At 35.8% G+C, this 24,934-nt stretch overlaps 1 protein-coding gene across 2 annotated transcripts in view; it reads left to right on the top strand.

Annotated features, from left to right (window-relative positions):
* trappc8 (trafficking protein particle complex subunit 8) overlaps positions 1-17,091 on the top strand; it is a 59,291-nt gene extending 42,200 nt beyond the window's left edge. For both annotated transcript variants that reach the window (XM_065257287.1, XM_065257286.1), the window contains 4 exons: positions 1,252-1,353; positions 12,104-12,246; positions 13,582-13,671; positions 15,884-17,091. In XM_065257287.1, coding sequence (XP_065113359.1) covers positions 1,252-1,353; positions 12,104-12,246; positions 13,582-13,671; positions 15,884-16,118 — 570 coding nt within the window. In that variant the 3' untranslated portion in view covers positions 16,119-17,091. The remainder of the gene's footprint in view (positions 1-1,251; positions 1,354-12,103; positions 12,247-13,581; positions 13,672-15,883) is intronic.
* Positions 17,092-24,934: the final 7,843 nt, after the last annotated feature.

Raw genomic sequence — 24,934 nt, 5'->3', positions numbered from 1 at the left:
TTCCCGCAATTTGTGCAAGTTCCCGCAATTTGTGCAAGTTCCCGCAATTTGTGCAAGTTCCCGCAATTTGTGCAAGTTCCCGCAATTTGTGCAAGTTCCCGCAATTTGTGCAAGTTCCCGCAATTTGTGCAAGTTCCCGCAATTTGTGCAAGTTCCCGCAATTTGTGCAAGTTCCCGCAATTTGTGCAAGTTCCCGCAATTTGTGCAAGTTCCCGCAATTTGTGCAAGTTCCCGCAATTTGTGCAAGTTCCCGCAATTTGTGCAAGTTCCCGCAATTTGTGCAAGTTCCCGCAATTTCATTGCATAAAACTGCATAAATGTCCTGCATATTCCATTGCATTTTTTCTAAGATCAAGGATTTTTGCATGCAACAATCACAAAAAAAAAAACTCTTTCTGGAAGGACTGCTTGTAAAGGGGACATTTCACAAGACTTTTTAAGGTCACAAATAAATCTTACGTGTCCCCAGAGTACATATGTGAAGTTTTAGCTCAAAATGTTTTATTAACATGTTATATATTTTAACAATAACTTTAAAAATTGCCGCTTTGTAGGTGTTAGCAAAAATGTGCTGTTTTTGGGTGTGTCCTTTAAAGAAGCAAATGATCTGATCTCTGCACTAAATGGCAGTGCCGTGGTTGGATAGTGCAGATTAAGGGGCGGCATTATCCTCTTCTGACATCACAAGGGGAGCCAAATTCGCAGAGAATGATTTCCCCAAACTATGTTACCGGGTTGTTCTTTTTCACATTTTCTAGGTTAAAAGAAGCACTGGGTACCCAGTTATGGCACTTAAACATGGAAAAGTCAGATTTACATGATATGTCCCCTTTAAAGATTTCCAATTATTTAAAATGTGTCACTGGATTCTGGTAGTGCTGAATGTACATAAAGATTTAAATTCATAGTAAGTCCAACAGGACAAAAGGAAAGAAACCATTTAATCAACTCATTTGGTGTTAAGCATGTAGTTATTTTTAACTTTAGCCTAGTGTTTAACACAACTAGTCTATTATATTTTTTATTTCATGAACAGTGTTAAAATACTCCCAAATCGTAATTTTTAGTTTGGTGAAAATTGTGATGCTTGTTTAATACTAATTGATAAAAATTGTCTTATTTTACAGAGAACTTTGCACCACACAACTTATTTAGTAAATTTTTTTGATGGTGCAGTTTTGGAATTGCAGGCGGGTCTGTAGAGTGTAAGGGGTTAAGGTGTTTTAATCACGCTTTTTTTGTTTGTTTTAGGCATATGTTGTCGAGGATAACAAGCAGCTTATTGTAGAGGGTCAGCTTCACGTTTCACTGCAAACTATTGGCAAAGAGGCCTGCACGCTCACACAAAAAGAGGTATTACACACACACCTGCTCTGTTCAAAAAATGCCTACAGAGGTATCATAGACGCTCCCTATGGAAGCATATGGGTAGCATAATTCAATTTAGAATGTAATATGCAATATGACAATGCAATATGTAGAATGGTAATGCATTTCTGTATTTAAGTTTACATTTTCCATGCTTGTATGTGCAATGCTTGGTGCAAAATAAAAATGAAAATGTAATACTTTAATTTACATTTTCTATTTTCTACAGCCCTGTTTTAAATACATATTTTAATGCTTTAGAAGTTGCAAAATTAAAATGGAAATGTATTACCCAAACTGATATAATGTGTTTCACATGGTCAAGCAAAAACTGTAGCAAAATTATAATTTAAATGTAATTCTCCCTAAATGCATTTACTTTTACAGGTGGGAAACTTGGGATTGCATTTTCATTTACACAGCGTGCAATGGATGTAGCAAAATTAAATTGGAAATGTATTAGCTGGATTGATTAGATGTGCTTTACATGGTCAAGCAAAAACTGTAGCAAAATGATCATTTAAATGTAATTTTCCCTGAATGCATTTACATTTACGGGTGGGAAACTTGGGATTGCATTTTCATTTACATAGAGCGCAACGGATGTAGCAAAATTCAATTGAAAATGCATTCCGAGTTGACCACGCCCCCGCCCCGTGAATCACTGCGTCAAGGCGGGGCCAACAACTCCCATTGCCTGGCCTCTCACGTGGGAAACATGGCGGCAGCAGGGTTTAAGTGAAGCATAAACAGAAAAATATTAGTGTTTATGGAGATTATTACGTGTCTGTAGGTGACCGAACTACAGCGTTGTTTGATCCTCTCACCGAATTGTGGCCATTATCAGACGCTGACAACTGTTTGGTCACTAGTTCACCTCACACTGTCCTGTGTCTGCCTTTCGTGCCTTTGCATTCAAGTAGCATTTTCGTAAGGGTCTAAGACAGAGTCATTGTTTTACTGTTTGCCGTTAAACGACCGTCTCCACCAGTAATCCGGTTCTAACCAGAACACCGCATGTAAAAATTGTCGATCTCCATTTCGTTTCATATTCTCCATGTCTGTCTCTTGTATCAGTAAAACTTCAGTATAGTAACATGAATTTAACTAATCTGTCATGATGCGAGTGAGGCATGTCTGGTCTAAGAGGGAAATCACAGATTATTTACGCTATACCAGCTTGTTTTAACATGGATCCTGATGGATGTCTGTTTTATATATTTATGTTTGAGTAGGCTATTGTTGTGTTTAAATATTGTTGTAATATTTGTTTAAATTTAATTAGCTTATTGCAAAATATAGAATAGGCCATTTTAAACGTAATTTTTCTTCATAAGTTTTGTTTGCTTCTTTAAAACGAATTTCATTTTAATCTATGTTTTGTTAATAACTTTTGTGGATATAAATAAATGGAACATTAAAAGTAGTGCATAAGATAAGCGAACCCTAGCCACAGGTCAGTAGTATAGCCTTCCATTCATTACGCTTCTGCTAGGATGAAAGTGTATAAAAGTACAGAAAGTTAAATGTACGTTTGGTCTGATCGGGTCAATATGCTGATGTCCGGGTGTGCAAGACTAGTCGATCTGCAATACTTATTCGAAAAGAAAGAAATCTATTCAAAAAATTTTTAACGTGTCAGTGCAGGGTATTGTAATATAGAATGGTCATTTAATGCGCTATCACTTCATTTGTTTTATTTTATGTAAAGAAGTATACCTGAAAATTATTTTGTATGTATTTCTGATTGTTTTGGCCATTCAGGTCGCAGTAACCTCGAGATTTAACACCGCTGCTGGGGGTTTTCTGATTTCACTTGCTCGCGTGTTATTTAGACGTGCTCCACATCATGAGAAATTAAGCCTCTTTTTACTGATAAAACAGAAGAGCTAACCGAGACAGATACAGAGAATGAAACGCAACTTAGATTATTATATGCGGTGCTCTGGTTATGAACCGAATTGTTGGAGATGCAAACAGTAAAACAAGCAATGACGCCGTCTTAGACCTTTTCGAAAATGTATCATAGTTTGACTATAGTTAAAGCCAAAATCATGGTAACAACAAGATGTTTTTGAAAACCAACCACACAAGAGCTTTAAAAAAAACTTAAACCTTACAGTAAAACCATGGTTATTCTTGTTAGATGATAATCTATTATTGCATAATTGTTAAAGACTTTCACCGGAACAGGTAATGTTTATTCTTCTTCACAATCACATGTCAAACTATATAAAGTAGTAGTCTGTTATAAACCTTTTATCATTCGCTCCGTGGGAGGTTTTAACGCCATTATCTTTATTTTAAAACCATAAAAAAATGTAACAATGTTTTCAACGTAAAAATACATTCACATATATGAAACAGTCAATGTTTATTTGAACTGTGATGAAATGTTCGCGGTAGAAACATCCGTAGGCTACTTGAATGCGAAGGCAGACACAGGACAGTGCGGGGTGAACTAGCGTCTGATAATGGCCACATTTCGGTGAGAGGATCAAACAACGCTGTAGTTCTGTCACCTACAGACACGTAATAATCTCCATAAACACTAATATTTTTCTGTTTATGCTTCACTTAAACCCTGCTGCCGCCATGTTTCCCACGTGAGAGGCCAGGCAATGGGAGTTGTTGGCCCCGCCTTGACGCAGTGATTCACGGGGCGGGGGCGTGGTCAACTCGGAATGCATTTTCAATTGAATTTTGCTACATCCGTTGCGCTCTATGTAAATGAAAATGCAATCCCAAGTTTCCCACCCGTAAATGTAAATGCATTCAGGGAAAATTACATTTAAATGATCATTTTGCTACAGTTTTTGCTTGACCATGTGAAACACATTATATCAGTTCGGGTAATACATTTCCATTTTAATTTTGCAACTTCTAAAGCATTAAAATATGTATTTAAAACAGGGCTGTAGAAAATGGAAAATGTAAATTAAAGTATTACATTTTCATTTTTATTTTTTCAACAAGCAGTGCACATACATGCATGGAAAATGTAAACTTAAATACAGAAATGCATTACCATTCTACATATTGCATTGTCATATTGCATATTACATTCTAAATTGAATTATGCTACCCATATGCTTCCATAGCTCCCGACATGTTCCAAATAATGCTGTCCCCAAAGATTCACGATTTTGGCCAATTTTACTTGCAGATTGATAAACTCAATGAAAAAGCTGTTCAACACGGTGAATAAAAAAAAGCTGTTCAACACGGCGAATCAAATGCAGATTATAAATAATCTGATATTACATCCAATACTGAAAAGTATATCATACAGTTGTTTAGTGTAAACTTACATGAATATTCAATAATGTATATGGCATTTACAGTGCCTTCCAAAAATATTCATGCCCAATGAACTTTCCAAATTTTTTGAGTTACAACCACAAACAAAAATGTATTTTATTTGGATTTTATATGATAGGCCAACACAAAGTGGCACATAATAGTAAAGTGGATGGAAAATTATAAATGGTTTCCACAATTTTTTACAAAGAAATGTCAATATGTTGTAGAACCACCATTGGCTGCAATTACACCTGCACCTCTTTTGTGGTACGTCTCTACCAGCTCTTGAGAGTGACATTTTTGCCCATTCCTTTTTGGAAAATAGCTCAAGCCTCGTCAGATTGGAACCGCAATTTTCAAGTCTCGCCACAGATTTTCAATAGGATTAAGGCCTAGACTTTGACTGGGCCATTCTAACAGATTAATATACTTTGATCTAAACCATTCAATTGTAGCTCTGGCTGTATACTTAGGGTCGTTGTCCTGCAGGAAGGTGAACCTTTGTCCCAGTTTCAAGTTTTGTATGCTCTTTTCATTTTCAGATGATGAATTGTACAGTGCTCTTTGAGATTTTCAATGCTTGGGATATTTTTATAGCCTGCTTTAAACTTCTCCACAACTTTATCCCTGACATGTAGGGGTGTCCTCGACTAAGGATTTACATATTCGAATCAAAATTTTCGAATCTTTCCATAGTCGACCGATAGTCGAATCATCTATGTTTGTATGCATGGGTTGGGAGGGGGCCAGACCAGGTACAAATTGGTAACTTTTATTTTCTTTCACAAACAGCACACATAAACAACTGTCTGATAAAGTGACCAAAACTGTCTTTCAAGTAATAAACGAAGACAAAACTGACGATGCATTTATATATATATTTTTTAAGGTAAAATGTAAGGCAACATTTGTTTAATTATTCCTCATAACATTTTAAAGCCACGATCTACAGAACATCACACAAAAATACATTTTGATAACTAAACCTAAAAAAATAACAAAGGTAATCCTGCCTTGGAAACTCCGGCTACAATTACATGTTTTTATTTAATTTGGAGATAGCGCGTCAAAGCAGTCATGACCAAAAAAACCCGACAAATGAGAAATGACAAATAATTTGTGATTGTGACTGTAAATGATAAAAACTAATCTTTATTTACAATTCATTAAACGTTAATTTATAACAAGAAAAACACTGAAATTAATGATTATATAGACACTACGCGTTATTATTTAGCACAGAAATACCTGCTTGCTTGCTTTGACTTTGATCATCTCTGTATTCACTTTAGATACAGAAAGACCGGATGATATTATTTATTTCAGGAATCTCTTTGCTATAATTTGAAAGTGAACACCGACTGACCATAATATTAAATCACAAGAAAGACATTCGTGTCAGGCAGAAATAGGTTCGGTGCAGATACTAGTTTCCGTTTCATCACCGAAATAAAAAAAACGGCTTACCTGTTTTGTAGTTTAACTTTAAGATAGACAATATATGTTTTAAATACATTTTAAAAACTTATACTCGTCGAAAAACATCCGTTTTTTAATGTTTAGTTTGATGAACTCCTAAATATGAGACGCAGAGCACCTAACCGTTCGGCTAAATTACATGCGCAAGCATGGCCAGCACGCAATAGCGCAACATCCATACAACGAAAAGCTATCCAAAATTTACATACTTAAATTAGATCGGAATTTAAGTTTATAATAAATACAATTTTTTTTAATAAAATAAGGTCAGAAGTAACAAAGTGCAGAACAAATATGCAAAATGCCTCAAGTGCACGGAAACAAAACACAAGCCAAATAGTTAAATCAGATAACCCAAAGTGATTTATAAATAAAATAAAATATAGAAATTATTAAAAGAACGAAAGTCATAGTTTAATTTGCCAGCTTTGTCTTTTAAATGTCGAAACAAAGAGGCAAGGCTTTAATAACATAGAGACCTCTTATGGACGTGAAGTCCGGTCACAGGGGTTGTTGGATTTATTAACGCATTTTAAAAATATTTATTGAAAGCTGCTACTTCACATATTATTTGCAGCATTATCATAATATGCAGTATATTAATATATTGTGAGAAAGCTGTTATATGTGAAATCAGATAATGTGTGCACCCTTATACGGCCAAAATTAAATGATCCTCATTTCATAACACATCTGCGACGATTCGACTATGAGATTGGTAGTCGAATCAGGCTTCTCCTATCGATGCATCGAATCTTCGACTATTCGGGGTCACCCCTACTGACATGTCCAATGTGTTCCTTCATGAGGCTGTTTTTACCATTTTACTGTCTAAGGCTGCGTCTCAATTTATCCAACAACGGGCTAGGCCAAGGATCAAACAGAAATTGCGTGTTGTGTTAATCACACGTTAATAAAATGTTCATTGGGTATGAATACTTTTGCAAGGCACTGTAATTGCATATACTCCTCAAGTGTCCTTCATTGATACACCGAGATATCGTGTTCAAGTGTTCAAATGATGTGACACAAAATGAACGCAGGTTGCTCCTATGAGTTTTTTTCATACAATGTGTCAAAAAAAGAACCGAAACCCCCTCTGCCTGTTAAAATACCAGCATGCAAAAAGCCTATTCAACATTAAAGGAATTTAAAATTAATACTCAGAAAATGCGACCAGCAAAGGGTTAAGGGAAGATCTATGTTCATCTCGCTGTTGTTTCGTGTTCTTTGTGTTTGAAGGACCTTGATTCTTTTGTAGGTATGTTATAAAGGCACTGTGAATAATAGGAAAAAATGCATCTCTGTCTGTTGACATCACTCTGTGTCAACTCTTGATTTTAAACTTTTCACAAAGGTTTATATGAACGTTTTTATGTACACAGTGCTGGAAGTATTAAAAGGAAGAGATAATCATTGAAAATGATTGTTATGAGCACTAATTGGATACCTGGGGCCTCATGAATGAAACTTGCGTAGATTTGCACAAAAGGCAGATTTCACGTATGCACAAAAGTTTTCAGATTTAGTAAGAACCTACATAAATAAAACCCAGTGCAGACATGCAACTCAACACCATCTTCTTCCTTGAAATAACCATATATGGAGCTTACAGTGCTTCGTTTTGCTATGCATCATAATGTCATGTGCATATCATTTCCATATCTACATCACGGTACAAGACACAATGAAAATATGGGTGACAGACTATAATGTCTTTTGTTTTGTCGCATTACATTGCTAAAAATCATTCAGTGTCCTTTTCTTGTTTTAAAATAAATATAAAAATATCCATAAAAGCAAAATTGTATACTTTTCAAAGTAGGTTTTTGACTACTTTTGCATACATAGATCTCATTAAATTATTATAAATAATGGCTAAAGAAAGGTTTGGAAATTTAAACTGATATTTTCTACTGACACACTACAGCAGAAGATACAATACAATTTACTGGCTTCAAACTATTTTTTTGGGGGGGGGGTCCTACCGTGCCTTGGACTTTTGCACAGTACTATGTATTACAATTGAAAAGGAATGTGATTTTCAACCAGTAACATTTTTTTACAACTAGAGATGCATCGATATAAAATTTTCCACCGATACGATAGCCGGTTATTCAGACTGATGTCCCTAGTTATAATGATATAATCTATAATTTTTTTAACCTTACATGTTTTCAGTCCTTATAAGATCAGGGCGTTGACAAAACTTTAGGGGCTTAATCCCCTGACCTCCACCCTCGTAACGCCAATAATAACAAACCAAAAATACACAGTCATCTCTACATTGGCTCCGCCCCAAGTCTTCCCCTCTGAATTAGTCTTTGTATTTTCAGCAAAGTGAAATTGGGAGCATTATAAGTGAGTTCTGTTCTTTATGAAGATGGATGCATCCAAAGGTGCCTTTACCGGTCAGAGAGCCAGATAGTACAGAGACAGATGGGCTTTGACCTTCAGTGTGTGTCTGCTGTTTTATTCTGTCGCTATTCCACACTACAAGTTTCTCTTTCTGAATCTGTAAATTGATATACGTGCACTGAATGCATTAAGTGTGCTGAATTATAATTTTTTGTCAGTATCATCCTACTGCCATAAAACTGCAATGATGAACATAAGCTTAAATAAATAAGATTGTGTGGGAGTGTGTTCGCATTTGGATTTAATTTGGACTGTTAGCAAGGTGAAGGAATCTGAGAGTTGTGTGTGGGTGTTTTGCACAAAGTACTCTACATCGAAAGTCTGTGTGCACATGGATGTGTGTTTGTTAGATGCTGAGTATAGTTCACTATAGTGTTAGGCTTTAAGGATACATATGAAGAGTTTGGTTCCAAAACGCAATAAATCCATTTTGACTAATTTGGGTAAAAACGTGTTTTCTATACCAAGAAAGTGACTAGATAAAAAAACACTATTTTATGTTACAAACTTTAACATCTTTAGGTTATAATAACATTCTAATCCATAATTATAATTTAATTCTTTTTATAATATTTTTTCCACAAGCTGCAATAACTCAGTTATAATCTATATCGAAATGTGCATTCATCTTTTCCATGTTATATTCATTTAGTTGACTAGTGGTATACACTGATTAAAAAAATAAACATTAATGGCATTAATCAAAACACTTACTTTGTCATATTAAGAGCACTGTCACTGCTGTCATCCTTGGGACGTCATCGCAGAACTTTTTTGACAGCGATCAGCTGTAAAATGTTTTGGTCCCGCTCGATTTTCATTGACTTCAAGTAAAATAAAGTTTTTCATAAGATCCCCTGGGGTCAATGTGTTAGCATGACAGAAGCTTAATGTTGTCAGGAGAACAAGCAACAGCCAGCATTTTTCCTTTGCCCAAGTGCACAAGTAGTTTACGTTTCTTCCCCGCCACCGAAAACCACCATAGGTTTATCAATGCCATCAAACGTAATCTTTTGTTTTTGTTTGTTTGCTGATCACAAAGTACAAAGTAGATGAGGAAGCTAGGAATCCGTGTGTATTCAAAGCGCCACTATTACTGTTTACAATGCCTGGAATGGTGCGCTGTAATTTAATGCGTGGATTTATTGCATTCTGCTGAAAAGGGGAGAAAAGCTGATCGAATAACACACTGGATATCGGATTTTGCGTAAAATTAAGAATTTACCTTTTAATACCGACCAGATATAATTTTATATATAAATGTATAAATATTTTTAATACATGGACACATGAACATAAATTACTTTGTTTAATATCATTTGAGTTTGTCATTAATCTCTTTTATTGATTCTCGAAAGCTTTTTTACCCACTGTCGTTGCTCCATAAAGCAACGAGCGTGTTGTCTTTGTTTGTTTGCCTCTTTGACGGCTAACTTCTGGGTGACATGCTTTCGTTTGGGAGGAGTTATGTGCTGAAAGCGTGGTTTCATCAACCAGATGTATTTACACTTGTCCAGTTTCATCTGAAATGCGCCCCCGACCACCTCCTGAAGTGGTTTGAGCGATCGGATTTAAATCTGTCTCGAAAACGTTTCGGAGGGCATTTACACCTGGTCTTTTTACGATTGGATAGCAATCAGATCAGAGAAAACGCATGAAGTGACCAGGTGTAAAAAGCCCCATGGACTTAAACCTTTTCCCCATCAAGTTTAGGGTTGCAAAACTGAAAATGTTTTGAATAATTTAAAGTAATTCCACAGCCAAATATCAAAATTACCCCATGATTACCCCAATTTAGTAAATTTACTTGCTTTTTCAAGCTTTACAATGGTAGAAAACACGGATCAAGGCACAACATCTGACTTTAAACCCCAAAAATGTGCATTCATCCTTCACAGAGGTAATCCACATGGATTCAATAGGTTAATAAAGATCTTTTGTGGGTAATAAATGCGATTATGTAAGAAAAATATCCATATTTCAGACTTTATAAATTTTAATAACTAACTTTCAGTTTTGGTGCCATCTTGGACACAAATATGAATAAAATATTGCCGGTCGACATTTGGCGCATCAAGAGTTCAAGATGGCATCATTACTGAAAGATAGTTATTATAGTTTGTAAAGTTTATGGATATTTTTCTTACAAATTTGCATTGATAATACCCAATTTTATCCCATTGGAGCCATGTGGATTACTTTTGTGAATGATTGATGCACTTTTTTGGGGTCCAAAGTCAGACATTGTTCCCTAATATCCATTTTCTCCCATTATAATCTTGGAAAAGCAAGGACATTTGCTAAAATAACTCCAAATGTGCTCATTTGAAAGATGATGATGTGTGTATCTCGGATTGCTTAAAGGTGAGTAAATCATGAGGTAATTTTGATATTTGGCTGGAGTATCGCATTTACAGGAATTATTTGGAAATTTGGGATAATTTATACAAACTGTATTAGATACATTGTTTGTCAGCATTTGGCTCATCTACAACCTAAAGACTTGTGACATTATTCCCATAAATTCCTGTAGTTTCCTGTAATTTTCTAACTTCAATCAAAATGCATTCTGCATGGTTTGTGAAATATCTCTCGTAATCAGAATTTAAAATAATAAAGTATAATCAGTATAGCCTAACAAGTTTACTTTTATAGTCACTTATTTGTTTGTGAGTGTTATTTGACTTAACCATGTGAGAGCTGGGAAGTCATATGGTTGCTTCACATTTGTCTGAGTGTTCATTAACTATCATGTGAGTGTCGTATGGTGAACTATTGACTTGAATGAGTTAACACTCTGGAGGTAAATCATATGCCTTTATACATGAATGCAAACCCACTCTGAAAATAAAGTCTGTCTTTTAGTATTGAAATCCAAGTATTTGAGACTGGTACTGTAGATGATAGTTTCACCCTATAGACAACATTTAAATATAGAGAAATGCAAATGAGCTTAAAGGTCTTTTAGGTATTAATGGGGAAAAGGATCATGGACATTCTTTTGAATTTCTCCTTTTGTGTTCCACATCATACAGATTTATAACAATAGACAGTGTTAGGTTCTGTGAAACGTCAGGTTTCCACAAGTTCTTTTACCTTTCAAGTTTCTCATTCATCAGTTTTCATTTGTTCTTTGGCTTTGTGATCTTTCATTCATTTTCTTTCAATGATTCTCGCTTTGTATTGTGGTTGATTCCATCCTGTCTGACATCTCTCTCCGCATGCTGTTGCATAGCAACGCTTATTCACGACCGAGAAAGTCCCTCACGTGAAGAATCGCGTCACACATGTTGATCTCAAAGTCTTTTTATAGAAACCCTCACGTGAACACGTGCTTTTCTTCCTTTTGCGTTTTTTTTTGTCTCACCCACTTGGTTCGGCCATTAACCCATGCACTTACTCTAATCCCATGTATCTCTCTAATGAAATGAGTGAAGATTTTGATAAAAAAATAACTATTTGCTCTGCAAGGACTGGTTGTTTCCCTGAGGCTTAGTAAACACAATGAACCTGAATGATGTTTTTTGTCAACCAGGAGACTCAAGAGATGGTGCTTTTGAAGTTCAAACCAGACGTTCCACCTCCTATAAGCAAGCCTTCATTGGAACAGCTTTCCCACCTTATAAAGACCTGTCTCCACTACCCCGAGTCTTACGATCATCCCTTTCCACAAAAGAGGTAAAACACACGAACAAACAAGCACTTGACACTTGAATTGGTTCGCCAAAATCCACAAGCTGTGTTTTTAACTCGGTTATTGAGTGATGCTCTCATGCAATACACGAACACTTGTCGGGCCTATTTCTGCAATGGTGCGGAGAAAGTAGGTGGGTCTGGAAAAGTGTGAAAGATTGATTTGATTTGTGATGTGGACTCTGAAAGCTCCATCATCACTCATAGTCTTAAGTTTATGTGCGAGAGAAACCTGCGGTCTGTACTTTTTTAGTTAAAAATGAACACAAAACAGTTTTAAGCATGTACATTAAGCAAAGCAGCAAACTTAAAATAAAAAATGTTATCTGTCGTGTCCAATTTCATGCATAAGGGTGCAATGTGGGACTTTTAGAAGGATCTCTGGAGGGAAATGCAATATAATTTATTAGTATATTAAATGCATAATATATTAAATGCAATACAATATAACTATATTAGTGGTGTATAAAAACCTTTTCAAAATAAAACAGTTTAGTTTTTTATTATCTTTGAATGAGCCATTTTTATTTAAATACGTCTTACATGGAAGACGCCATTTTGCATCGCCCTGTTTCTACAGTAGCCCTAAACAGACAAACCGTTCTTGTTGTCTCAGAAAATGACGTGTTTGTCTTGTGACCGCTACCATAGCTTCACTATGCAATTTGAAAAGGGGGTAAGCTGTGGACTGAGCCATTGGTTGCAATTCACTGCTAGATGCCGCTAAAAGTCCCACACTGCACCTTTAATGCTGTTTTTACCTGATTTTACGTTAACCCACATAAAATAGCTATGTAAGTAACTTGCAATTTGATGTTTTAAACAGAGATGGCGATCGAGGGAAAAGTTACGCATTGCAGCTTTAAACAGTCTTAAGTATAGAAGAAGGAGATCACATTGTAGACATTGGCCATTTCTCAATCTCAAGGGTGCAACCTCCGGAGGCTCCATACATCATGAAGCCTGGTTTAACTGAGTTTTTGCATATATAAACATATATAACAACTTACCAATTATAACAATTTACGATGAATTAAGAATAATAGTCAACTTTATAATTGTTACTATTCTGGAATAAGACAGTCTTGATGCAGCCCAAAAATTTGTCCTCCGGAGGCTGCACCCTTCTGATTGGGCTCTGATATAAAAAGCTTAAATTTCACCTGCAAATTGACCCAAACAATGAAACATTAGCGTTGATGTTTCTGGTGCACTTTCCACCTGAAATTTCTCCAGAAATGTAAAGGTTTAAGCTTACATGTGAACACCAACATCCGTTGCAAAAAATTTCACCAGCTAACATCCTTGTGTTTTCCCCAGTTTATGTATGGTACCAGTTACCCTGACGTTGTCCAACTGTTCCTTGGCTCAGGTAGACGTCATCATTGATCTGCGACACAAAACGACAAGGTACGTCTCAATTTGAACTAATGGCCTACATATATATGTATATATGTATATGTGTATGTGTATATGTATATGTATATGTGTATAATTCAAGGGTACATCGACTATAAACACATGTATGGCTTAATGGATTAATACAGGGATTGGCTATATCAATGTTAAATTTAAAACAGTACAAATGGCATGGTTTAAAAACTTAATAAAATTTTTTCCCACCATCGTTTTTTTTATTATTCCAACCAGAGCTTTTTTATTTTCACAAAAGTTTAATGCCTTCCAGAAAATGTTCTTTTTAATTATATAGAGGGTTCCCACGGGTCCTTGAAATCCTTGAAAGTTTGTGAATCTGGTGGGAAAAATTCAAGGCCCTGGCAAGTTTTTGAAAATCTACATACATAGATACAGTTGAAAGTGCTTGAATCTATTTTATGTAAGAAGTTTTCTTGAAAAAAATCCATATTATTCCCTGTGTAGTGTAGGATAATATCATAAAAATTCTAGACTTTTTTATCACACGTGCTAACTGTTCATTTTAAATGCTTATATCTTCTGTATGCGAATGTTGATTCATACCAAAATGCTTTTTTGCATAGTTGTGTTTGACACATGAAAATGTCTCGGGTTGCGTATGTAACCGCTGCGTCTCCCTTGCCATACTTCCTGCGTCCCTGTAACGCCGTCTTTGGCAATATTTCAGATAGCGATATACTTCCTGGCTCCCACGTCACCTTGTCTTAAGCCTAATTATTGGTTGAATTTGATAAACACATTCAGACGCACTTACCTCTGGAGGCGTCCCCAAAGTGTCACCGCAGTGACGCAGCGCGAGTTCCCTCGAAAGCTAACTGTAACAATGTATCTTAAAATATAGCACACTGTAACCTTGCTCTCACTTAAAATGTGTCCCCACATTAAGTCCTTGAATTTGAGGGTATTGGACCTTGAAAGGTCCTTGAATTTGAAGTTAACTAAGGTGTGGAAACCCTGTATATAAACATACAATATATCAAATGAAAGAACAGACTTCTGCTTTCAAACAAAAGGTTTCATCTTACCTTCATTTGTTTTCTTTTTATGACCTTTCAAATATGTGTAGGTTTCTTAAAAAAATACCAAATTTTTGAGCAAAAAGCTGAGATAATTGCATTTTTGTGAAGGAATTTTCATAGAGATCAGATTCAGAACGTTGATAAAAACATACACGGAGTTCGTACTGTTTTATCTAGGGGGTTGGTTTTATAAGTTGGGTAAGAGCACCACCTTGTGGATAATAGCGGAAATATGGATTGCCGTAAAAACGTCATTGACAGGGAAGCGTTTTCTCTTAATTGACGACTTAACTCATCAATGCCGTGAAAATGCCAATTTAATCATCTTTTCACTTGGAGGCCGGCATTTTGTTTGCATCACAATTCATGACATCAAAAGTTTGCAATTAAAACTCGATCTATTAAAGCTACACCAGAAAAAACTTAAAAAAATCTACTTTATTTGCTCACTTTAAGCTTTTTCAAATTAAAATTTTCCTTACATTTTTAGGTACAGTATTATCAATTGAAGTAATTTTAAAAAGTTTTTTCACCTCAAGTTTTCTCACTTTAAGTAAATATTCTTTGAAGTGTTACCAATTAATTTGTTTACATAGATCCAACTTTTTATAATGTACAGCGAAGTAAACAAGTCTTCAATCAGGTGATTGTAAAATAATGTGAAACAAATGATGAGGGGTATAAATGCACACACACAGTAGGTGATGGTATGTGGCAACATCTATGTTTTCTGTTCAGCCCTTTCAATAACATAAATGATGAACAATACAGTAAGATGTTCCAAATTAAGGCTATCTGAGATGTAAGAAGGTGTGAGTGGAGAATAAAACATTTTCACATGAAACTATGCAAGATTTCATATTATTTACTATAGTAAACTGTAGTAATGACAACTATTACACGCCACCGACCCAGAATGCACTATGCGCAAAACATAATGGCGGCATCCACAGCTTTAAATAAGTATTACATGTTGCCATTTTTTGAAGTAATGAAAATATTTAATTTGTTTCTATCAGTGGATTTAAACAGTAAAAGGCAAATACAAAGCATTAAAGCATGCAAGTCTTTATAGCCAAGGTACCCTTTAAATGTGAAGAATTTCTGTGCACGTATATTGATATTTTATTCATGAACAAACTCTATTCTGTTCTTCTCTTATTTAGCCCAGAGTCATTGGAAGTGCACGGTTCATTTACCTGGCTGGGCCAAACCCAATATAAGTTACAACTGCAGGCACAGGAGGTGCACAGGCTTTCCTTAAAGGCCTGCTTCTTCCAGGCTGGGGTTTATAATTTGGGCACGCCTCGTGTCTTCGCCAAGTTGGCACAGACCAGCGCTATGTGTGAGACGAGCCAGCAGAGCGCCATGCCTGCCCTCATAGTCATCAACAGCATTTGAGTAACCGTGTGTTACTCTAACTTCGATCCAATATTTCTTCAACATTCTCTAAAGACTTGGCACACCTAAATATTGGAGGAGGACTCCCAAGATTTTTCTACTACTTCCTGAAACTAATCTAATTGAGAAAGACTTGGACACAAATATTTCAACTTAACACTGCATCTGATGTGCTCGTAAGGTCTGCGATGGTGACTCTAGATGTTTCGTCTTAAATGCAAAGAATCGTGCATTTGAAGTGTGACTGGATCTTTTTCTTAATTTATCTCTTTTTTTTGTCGGTTGTGTATCTTTGAAAGATTTCTCTTTTATGTAATATTTTTGTTTTTAGATCTATCGAATGATGATTTACCCACATACTGTATGTTATAATGTACATTAAATTGGCTATGCATTTGCCTCATACTCCACTGCTGGCTCGTGGTTGTCCACTGTTTTCGGGTTGCCACAGTAACAAAAACATCTCTCCAATTTGATCTTAAATCCAGTGATACTAAATGCTTTAAACTGATGAGTTGCAGTTGGTATCATTTCAGCTCCTGAAAGAACTTAATATTCTGTGCTAATGAGGAATTAAGTGGAACCTCTGTGACCTTATGAGACGCCAGTTGAAGTGCAATCCAATGAGAGAAGCCATCTTAATGTTTGTAACCCAATGAGAGAATGGCAGAATATATGTTGCCCTAACAGCAGAGACTGGAACTGTGACACCAAGAGGGTAAAAGCCACTGCCTGTGTGAGGGTACATTTTTGTTTCTGTATCTTTGTGTGGATGGACTGTGCTGTTTTCATTAGACAATTTTAATTTTCTACAACTAAACATGTCCCGCAATCTCGGCTCTCATTCGGTCATCTCCACTCCAATGATCCAGCTGTTATTTAAATGTATCTACATGACTGCTTTTCTGAAAAAATGATGTATTATATTTATAACAAATTACTGTACATAGAATAAAATGTAACCAATAACCAAGATACTTGCTGCCTGTTACCTTTTTATGTTTGGTTTATTTTGAAACATTTTCTGTAAATATTTGTTTAACCAAATCATATAGCGAGCACAACAAATAAGTTGCTGTAGTTGAAGCACTAATTAACAGTGTCAAGGAAGCCCTAAAGGGACAATATAGTCCCCGAAAAATAGTCCTCTGCTATTGAAAGTTACCAGGAGGACTATTTTCAGGCACTACGTAATATTATTGCGCCTCCTGCAGCCATGTTACGGCAGCAAAGTCCTTGATTATTACGCCAGAATGAGATTATAGTTCCTAGCCATATTGGCCTAGAAAATCCCAACTTTTAATTTTCCGTCTGTCTTCATACACGATGTAACTACAGAAGAGTCAAGTTTTAAATAGGAAAAATATTGAAACTCTTTGGTTATTTTTTAGGGCGACGCTAATGGTCTAATCAGATTTAATGGATTATGGTAAGCTATGCTAAAAGTGCTAGCGCCAGACCCAGAGATCAACTAAATGGATTCCAAAACGGTAAAAATCTAATGTTTAACTTTAGGGGAGCTGGAAAATGAGCATATTTAAAAAAAAGTGGAGTGTCTCCGTGAACAGGAAGATCTGATCGACTTTGTGACATTTTTCCGAGTGAAACAGAATATCATGCGAGGCGTCACGTTTGTTTTACACTGTGCTTTGAGAAAAGTAGACGTTCCATTCAGAAAAAGAACTGGCAGCAGACTGACAGTTGGAGGGGGGTGGAGTTAACAATTTCGCTCAAGCCATCTAGCTGATGTCATCAGATAATGATGGCCACAAGGGGGCGGAAGTACCTTTTTAAGATGTTGATAAAGTATGTGAGGGGAACTTATTTAAAATAAATGACTTTGATAGATAAAAAGTTCATAATAAACACTGCAAAATTACATGAAAAAATTAAGAATTGTCAGTTTTGATATGATTGGGACTTTAACTGAATATGTGGCACATGAATGTGAGGTTTTTAATTGTCTAAGCATATTCCTCCCTGTGATTTTTTTTTTTTATCAGTATATCCAAGTCTCTCCAGTGTAAGTTTTTACTATTTGCATGCATGGTTAGACTGCTAAAATTTTATGTGGTTCCTGGAACCTTAAACATTTGCCATTCATGGCAGCTGATCGACTGTGTGAGAAACACTATTGCAAAAATCTTTGAAACTGTTGAAAATGAAAACCCACACAAAAGAATGTTCCCATTGTCAGCTGAAACATCAGACGCTTTACACAAATCAAGACGCACACATATTCCTTGAAGGGAATTTAATTTGAACAACAAATCAACTATTCAAAGTATTGCTTATTCTGTTTTACCGACTGTAACCCCATTTGAAATCAGTTCATAGTTCCTTATACCCTTTGGTAAACACTGCCCAGTAAAGATGCACAATATTGGATTTTGCAGATATCCAATATGCTGATAATTCAACTCATTTGAGCCAATACTGCTATAAGCCACTTTTGTTTAGAAATAATCAAATGAAAAAACTATAAATTAAATATATAGTAATTTAATTAAAGGGAGGCTTCAAAAGTTCTTCAGCCAATAGAAATGAGTGAATGTTTTATTCTCTTTAGTTCTTACCATTAAAGGAATAGTTCACCCTTACATTTTTGGGTAAATTCTGTCATAATTTACTCACCCTTTTTACAAACAAGTATAAATGTCTTTGTTTGGCAAAAGAGAAAGGAAGATATTTTGAGGACAATTTTTTGAGCACCATTAAATTCCATATATTTTGGTCCCTCCTATGGAAGTGACTGGTGCTTCTCTTTTGCTTGATTGCAAATATATTTCTATGTATTTAACAAAACAAAGAAATTTAAATAGGTTTGTAACAACTTGAGGATGACTAACTGATGACAGAATTTTCACTTAACATTATCTTACTTGTGTATTTCTTTTTGAAAAAAGTGTCATTGACTATTAAATGCTTTTTATTTCAGTCACAAAGTATAATTCGAATTTATTAGTGATACGGTGTCCTTTAAAATGTGTCAGAAGCACACAATAGAAAAAACGCATGGGACTCAAGTTTTATTTCAGTCGTTTACTTTTTTTGTCCAACAGTCAAAGACATGTATAGTTGTAAAGCATTGTTACACTGTTGTGTAACAGCTGTTGTTATATGAAAGGATACATTTCTAGCTGTTCGTAAAGGGGACATTTCACTTTTTTTAAGATGAAAAATAAATCCTTGGTGTCTCCAGAGTACATAGCAAAATAGCATATATATCATTTATTAAAATTGACACTTTGTAGGTGTGAGCAAAAATGTGCTCTTTTGGGTGTGTCCTTTAAAATGTAAATGAGCTGATCTCTGTACTAAATGGCAGTGTTGTGGTTGTTTAGTGCAGATTAAGGGGCAGTATTATCCCCTTCTGACATCACAGGGGGAGCCAAATTTTAATGACTTATTTTTTCACATGCCCACACGGAACGGTTTACCAAAACTAAGTTACTGGGTTGATCTTTATCACATTTTGATAGAAGCACTGGGGACCCAATTATAGCACTTAAACATGGAAAAAGTCAGATTTTCGTGATATGTCCTCTTTAAGGCTATTTATTAAATGCAAAAATACCCCGATCCTTTAACTTTTACCTCACGTGAAGGCTGCTGAAAATAAGTAGCCTATTCCATGCTTTTCTCTTATTAGTTGACTTAATAAATTCCTTTACTATTGAACAGCCTTAATTACATGATAGAGAAATAAGGGAAACTTTCCCTACTGAGAAAAATCCACAGTTAATAGCCTATGTACCTGCACGAGACTTTGCATTAAAGTGTCTTCAATTGGTTAACAGAACCAGGCATTTTGTAAAACCGCTCCTTCACAGAAGGGGGGGGGGGTCATTCACAATTCACCGTGTACCACTCCTTACATTTGGGATCACCTGCATGTATAGGATTGATCCTTGAAAGGTCTCGTCTTGCTTTTGTCTCCCACGCGCATCCACTCGACTGCGCGTGCCACCGCTTCGTGGTCCGAACAGCGGAGCGTTGACAAATGAACTACGGATACATCACGGAACAGACGGAGGAATCTCTTTGGCTGCCCAAGGAGAGGCGAGGCTGGCGGCTGTAATGGTAGGAAATTGTGGTGATTTTGGGGGGATGCCAATTAAACCCAGTTCGCTTTAGCATTAACAATACTTAGAAATGGCATAATGAAAAGGTGAGCAGGTGCATGTGGATGAATGAGGAACGAGGGGAGAGAGTTTGGTGATGTGACACTGGAGCACTTTACGCACTGCTGTACGCCACTGCCGGTAAGGCTTGTTGCGCTTTCTCTTTAGTTTGTGCCTCATGATGGATTTTTACACTTGTTGATTGGTTGTAATCCAGACCCGAAAACTCATGTGATGGCATATATTTCTCAGGCTTTGGGTTTGCTCAAATTAGTGAATGAGAGAAACTGAAGACTCGTAATCTTATTGGATTTTTGCGATGTAATGATACCAATCCAAAATCAAACTTAGATGTTGATTTTTCAAACATAGACCACATGTTTCTGAAATAATATTAATATACTATATTACTATATTAAAGTCATGCATAGTCACACCCTGTTTAGAAAAAAAAGCTTGGGTTCATCTTATTTATCTGTAAGCAGTTTCTTAAAACGTATTTATCAAAACAACAGTCGCTTTTGCGATACTTAATAATGAACTTTTGGCTCACACTCCTTGGGATCACTTGACTCATCATCCACAGATGGAGAGATGGCATAATGCATAAAATAAATGCTTTTCACTACTGCAGTCCCTGACTGAAGCATTTCGTTTATACACTCTAAAAAAATGGTGCTAAATAGCACTAAAAGCTCGTAATCATAGGGGGAGCATTTTTAGTGTTAAATAGCACCTATATAGCACCTGTGAAGAACCATACTGTAAGTGGTGATATAGCAACGCTTATGGTTCTACATAGCACAATATGGTTCTACACAGATGCAACACATGTGCTATAAAACACTAAAAATCGTTCCCTATATGATTATAAGCAAGTGAACCATTTAAAGTGCTATTTTTTTTTAGAAAAAATGAATAAATTCTAAAAAAGCTTTATTAACGTAGCCAAGTTATTAAAAATGATATTGATGCACATACAGTATGTGGCATAAATTGAGACTCAGGGAATCATATAATATAGTTAATAACAATTAAATGCAGTCAGTCTAGATCATTAGAGCCAGGTATGTCTAGACTATTTCTAAAGGAAAACTTTTTATATAGCAGTACTGTATTCACATCAGGCTGAGCAGATCAAGAGAATGATTGACATTTATAATAAGCGCAATATGCTGTTAATAGGCTTTATGCCCAGCTGCACTACTTCCTGAACTTCAGCCAGCTCCTTGTTTCCTGTCTTCCATTATTGGACAAACTGATTAATCCAGGTGTGCCTGACCTCAGTAGTCACAACAACGATAACCAGACACACCTGGATTAATCAGTTTGTCCAATAATGGCAGATAGGAAACAAGGAGCTGGCTGAAGTTCAGGAAGTAGTGCAGCTGGGCATAAAGCCTATTGGGGGTTTTGCAGGTCACTAATAGATCTGATCATACCACACATTCAGGATGAGAGGGGAAATTATGCATTTAAAGACAATAATGAAGGTCATACTCGATCTTTTCCATGCAATAACAGAGAACAGGGACTAGAACTTACGATCTTTAAAAAGAAAAAAAAATTGCATGTGCATTGTGCCATACTTCAAATCTTTTAAGTCATACATAGTGTTGTGTGAGTAACAACAAGTAGAAATTTTTACTTAAAGGGACATTCCACTTTTTTGGGAAATATGCAAATTTTCAAGCTCCCCTAGAGTTAAACATTTGATTCTTACACTGTAAAAAGATTCCGTAGAAATTACAGTATTACTGGCAGCTGGATGCCAGTAACTTACTGTAAATATAAATTTATGTTATTTACTGACAACAGTTTGTTCAAAGTTAAATGAACATTAAACATTAACAAGTCTTTGTCTTACAGAATAAAAATATTAAATAACAGCCTCATGCAAAGCATTCTGGGAACCAAAAATCCTCATCAACCTTTTTCTGGGTTTTTCCTTCAGATTTTGTTTCCCAGAATGCTTTGCTTGAGTCTGTTATTTTAGTTTTATTCTGTAAAGATACAGACTTGCTAATGTTTAATTTTCATTTAACTTTGAACAAACTGTTGCAGGTAATTAACATACATTTAAATCTACAGTAATTTACTGGCATCCAGCTGCCAGTAATACTGTAATTTCTACGGAATCTTTTTACAGTGTACCGTACCGTTTTGGAATCCATCTCCTGGTCTGGCGGTACCACTTTTAGCAAAGTTTAGCATAATCCATTGAATCTGATTAGTCCATTAGCATCGCGCTAAAAATAACCAAAGAGTTTCAATATTTTTTTTCTATTTAAAACTTGGCTCTTCTGTAGTTACATCGTGTACTAAGACCGACAGAAAATTAAAAGTTGCGATTTTTTTTTAGGCTGATAATATCAGTGCGTAATATCACTACGCCTGTTGCAGCCATGTTACAGCAGCAAAGTCCTTGAGTATTACGCCAGTTTCAGAGTATAGTTCCTAGCATATCTGCCTAGAAAATCGCAACTTTTAATTTTCAGTCAAGTTTAATACTATACATGGTACACTCTCAGAAAAAAGTTACATGAGGGTACAAACGTTGTCACTGGGGCGGTCCCTTTTAAAAAGTACACTATTGTACCTAAAAGGTACATACTGTATTAGTAACTGTGAGGTACATAAAAGACTTGTGTACCTTTTTTGAGCTTTTTGTGCAGTTTTGATACAGTGACTAATACTAAATGCATGTCCTGTTGAGAGTTAATACGTAAAGATTGAGGAACTGTATGAAGGTATATCTGATAGGACCTTGGAGACATGAGGATTTTGCTCAGATCAATCTAACAGCATGTGTGATTCCTTCCTTATTAAATTGGAGATCACTGCGCTGAAACCTTAACCCTTTCCCTTAGTTATGGCTGTGTAGGGGGGCTTTGTGTATGTTCCATTATGTATGTGTGCATCCATATGTTTATTTGTGTGTCCCTGAGTGTGTAATCATTGGATGACTGTTTGTTCGGCTGATCCTCTCCATTTCTCTTGTGAGGGTTTTACAGCTGAAGATGTTGATGGATTTGTAGCTGATTTATCCCTGCTTGTTTGATTGTTTTTGTAAATGAGTTTTACAAAGACTCCTGTTGTCAGTTTGACCGCAAAGCATTCATCAGCACAACAAAACTGTCAGCAATAGCTGTCAGCGTTGCCAGTATCTGTCTTGATTATTCATCAGTTAGCATCAGTCTGCCGTACCGCTGGTGTGAAATTTCACTGATAAATCTGGTTGAGATTACTGTATACCTAGGGGAGAAACAAGCTTATAGCATTTAAATTTTCATTTCAGCGGTGAAGGCTCATAGTCATGCTGGTGAAAGGTTTCTGCAGAAGTGAACTATCCAATCATATTCACCCCCCTTCACTCTTAAAAATGAAGGTGCTAGGGTTCATCTCAGTGGTGCCACAGAAGTGCCATTAATGGTTCTTCAGTCAAATTCTTTCATTTTTTTTCCTTAAAGTCTGAACATTTTTCTACTGTAAAACTTTTGTTAAACAAAAAATGTTCTTTGGATAGTTCACCTAAAAATGAAAATCCTATATATACTTACCCTCATGTTGTTGTAAATGTGTATGAGTTTCTTTATTCGGCTGAACAAAAAATAACACATTTTGATAACTGATGGTACCCACACAGTTGACAGTACCCATTGACTTCCATAGTAGGAAAAACAAATACTATGGAAGTCAGTGGGTACCGAAAACTGTTTTTTAACAAAATCAAGAAAGTCATACAGATTAACAGCAATATGATGGTGAATAAATAATGACAGAATTTTTATTTTGGCACAAACTGTTTATTAGGAACCATTTTAAGAGATTTCTTTTATTTTTTTAAACCTTATTTTTACTCATAGATAATGTGTGGTTTCCAAAGATAAGATAAGCTGTGTCCCAAATGACATACACTATGCACTTAAATGCATTATTTACTCAACCGTTGATCATTAGTTGATGGGATGCACCTATAGACTGTAAGGTAGCAAGCTATCAGACTAACATGTATATATGAGGGGTTGACTAAGACAAAGCACATTTAAATTTTTTTTTTCAATTTTCTAAAAGCTGAAATGTATTCACTTCATGAATTAATTTGTGTCAACTCTGTCAGACACACAAAAGCGTTCTTTCTAATGTGATCCATTCAACAACATTGTAAAGCCTTCAATTATCTAATAATGGTGTTCAGTATAGGGCCTAAGTGATAAAATGCATTTTGTGTTATTATGAAACATCCAGGTTTTTTTTAATTCCCCAATTCTCAATTTTTTAAAACATAATGGGGCGGTTTCCCAGACAGGGATTAGTCCTAGACTAAAATAAATGTAAGAGCTGTCCAAAGTGACTCAAAACTGCAATGACATTATCTTAAAATACATCACTGTGCTTTGTTTTGCCTCAAAATGCACACAAGTAATGTTTTTAGTAAGGCATGTTTGATAAAACTAGTTATATTTTCCAATTAAACTCAGGTCTATTCCTGGGTTAGGCTAATCCCTATCTGGGAAACCACCGCTAAGCATGTTGGAGCAGTTTCCTGGACAGGGTTTTTAGATGAATTCAGGACTAGGCCTTAGTTATATTAGGACACTTAAGTCGTTTTTACAAACAAACAATACCCGTGTGCATCTTGAGACAAAACAATGGCACTGGTATATGTTAAAGAGCCAGTAAGATGCAATT

The sequence above is a fragment of the Paramisgurnus dabryanus genome, chromosome 12, assembly GCF_030506205.2.
Source record: "Paramisgurnus dabryanus chromosome 12, PD_genome_1.1, whole genome shotgun sequence".
Taxonomy (NCBI): domain Eukaryota; kingdom Metazoa; phylum Chordata; class Actinopteri; order Cypriniformes; family Cobitidae; genus Paramisgurnus; species Paramisgurnus dabryanus.
Note: the sequence above shows the minus strand (reverse complement) of the source record. Positions and strands in the feature narration are given on the sequence as shown.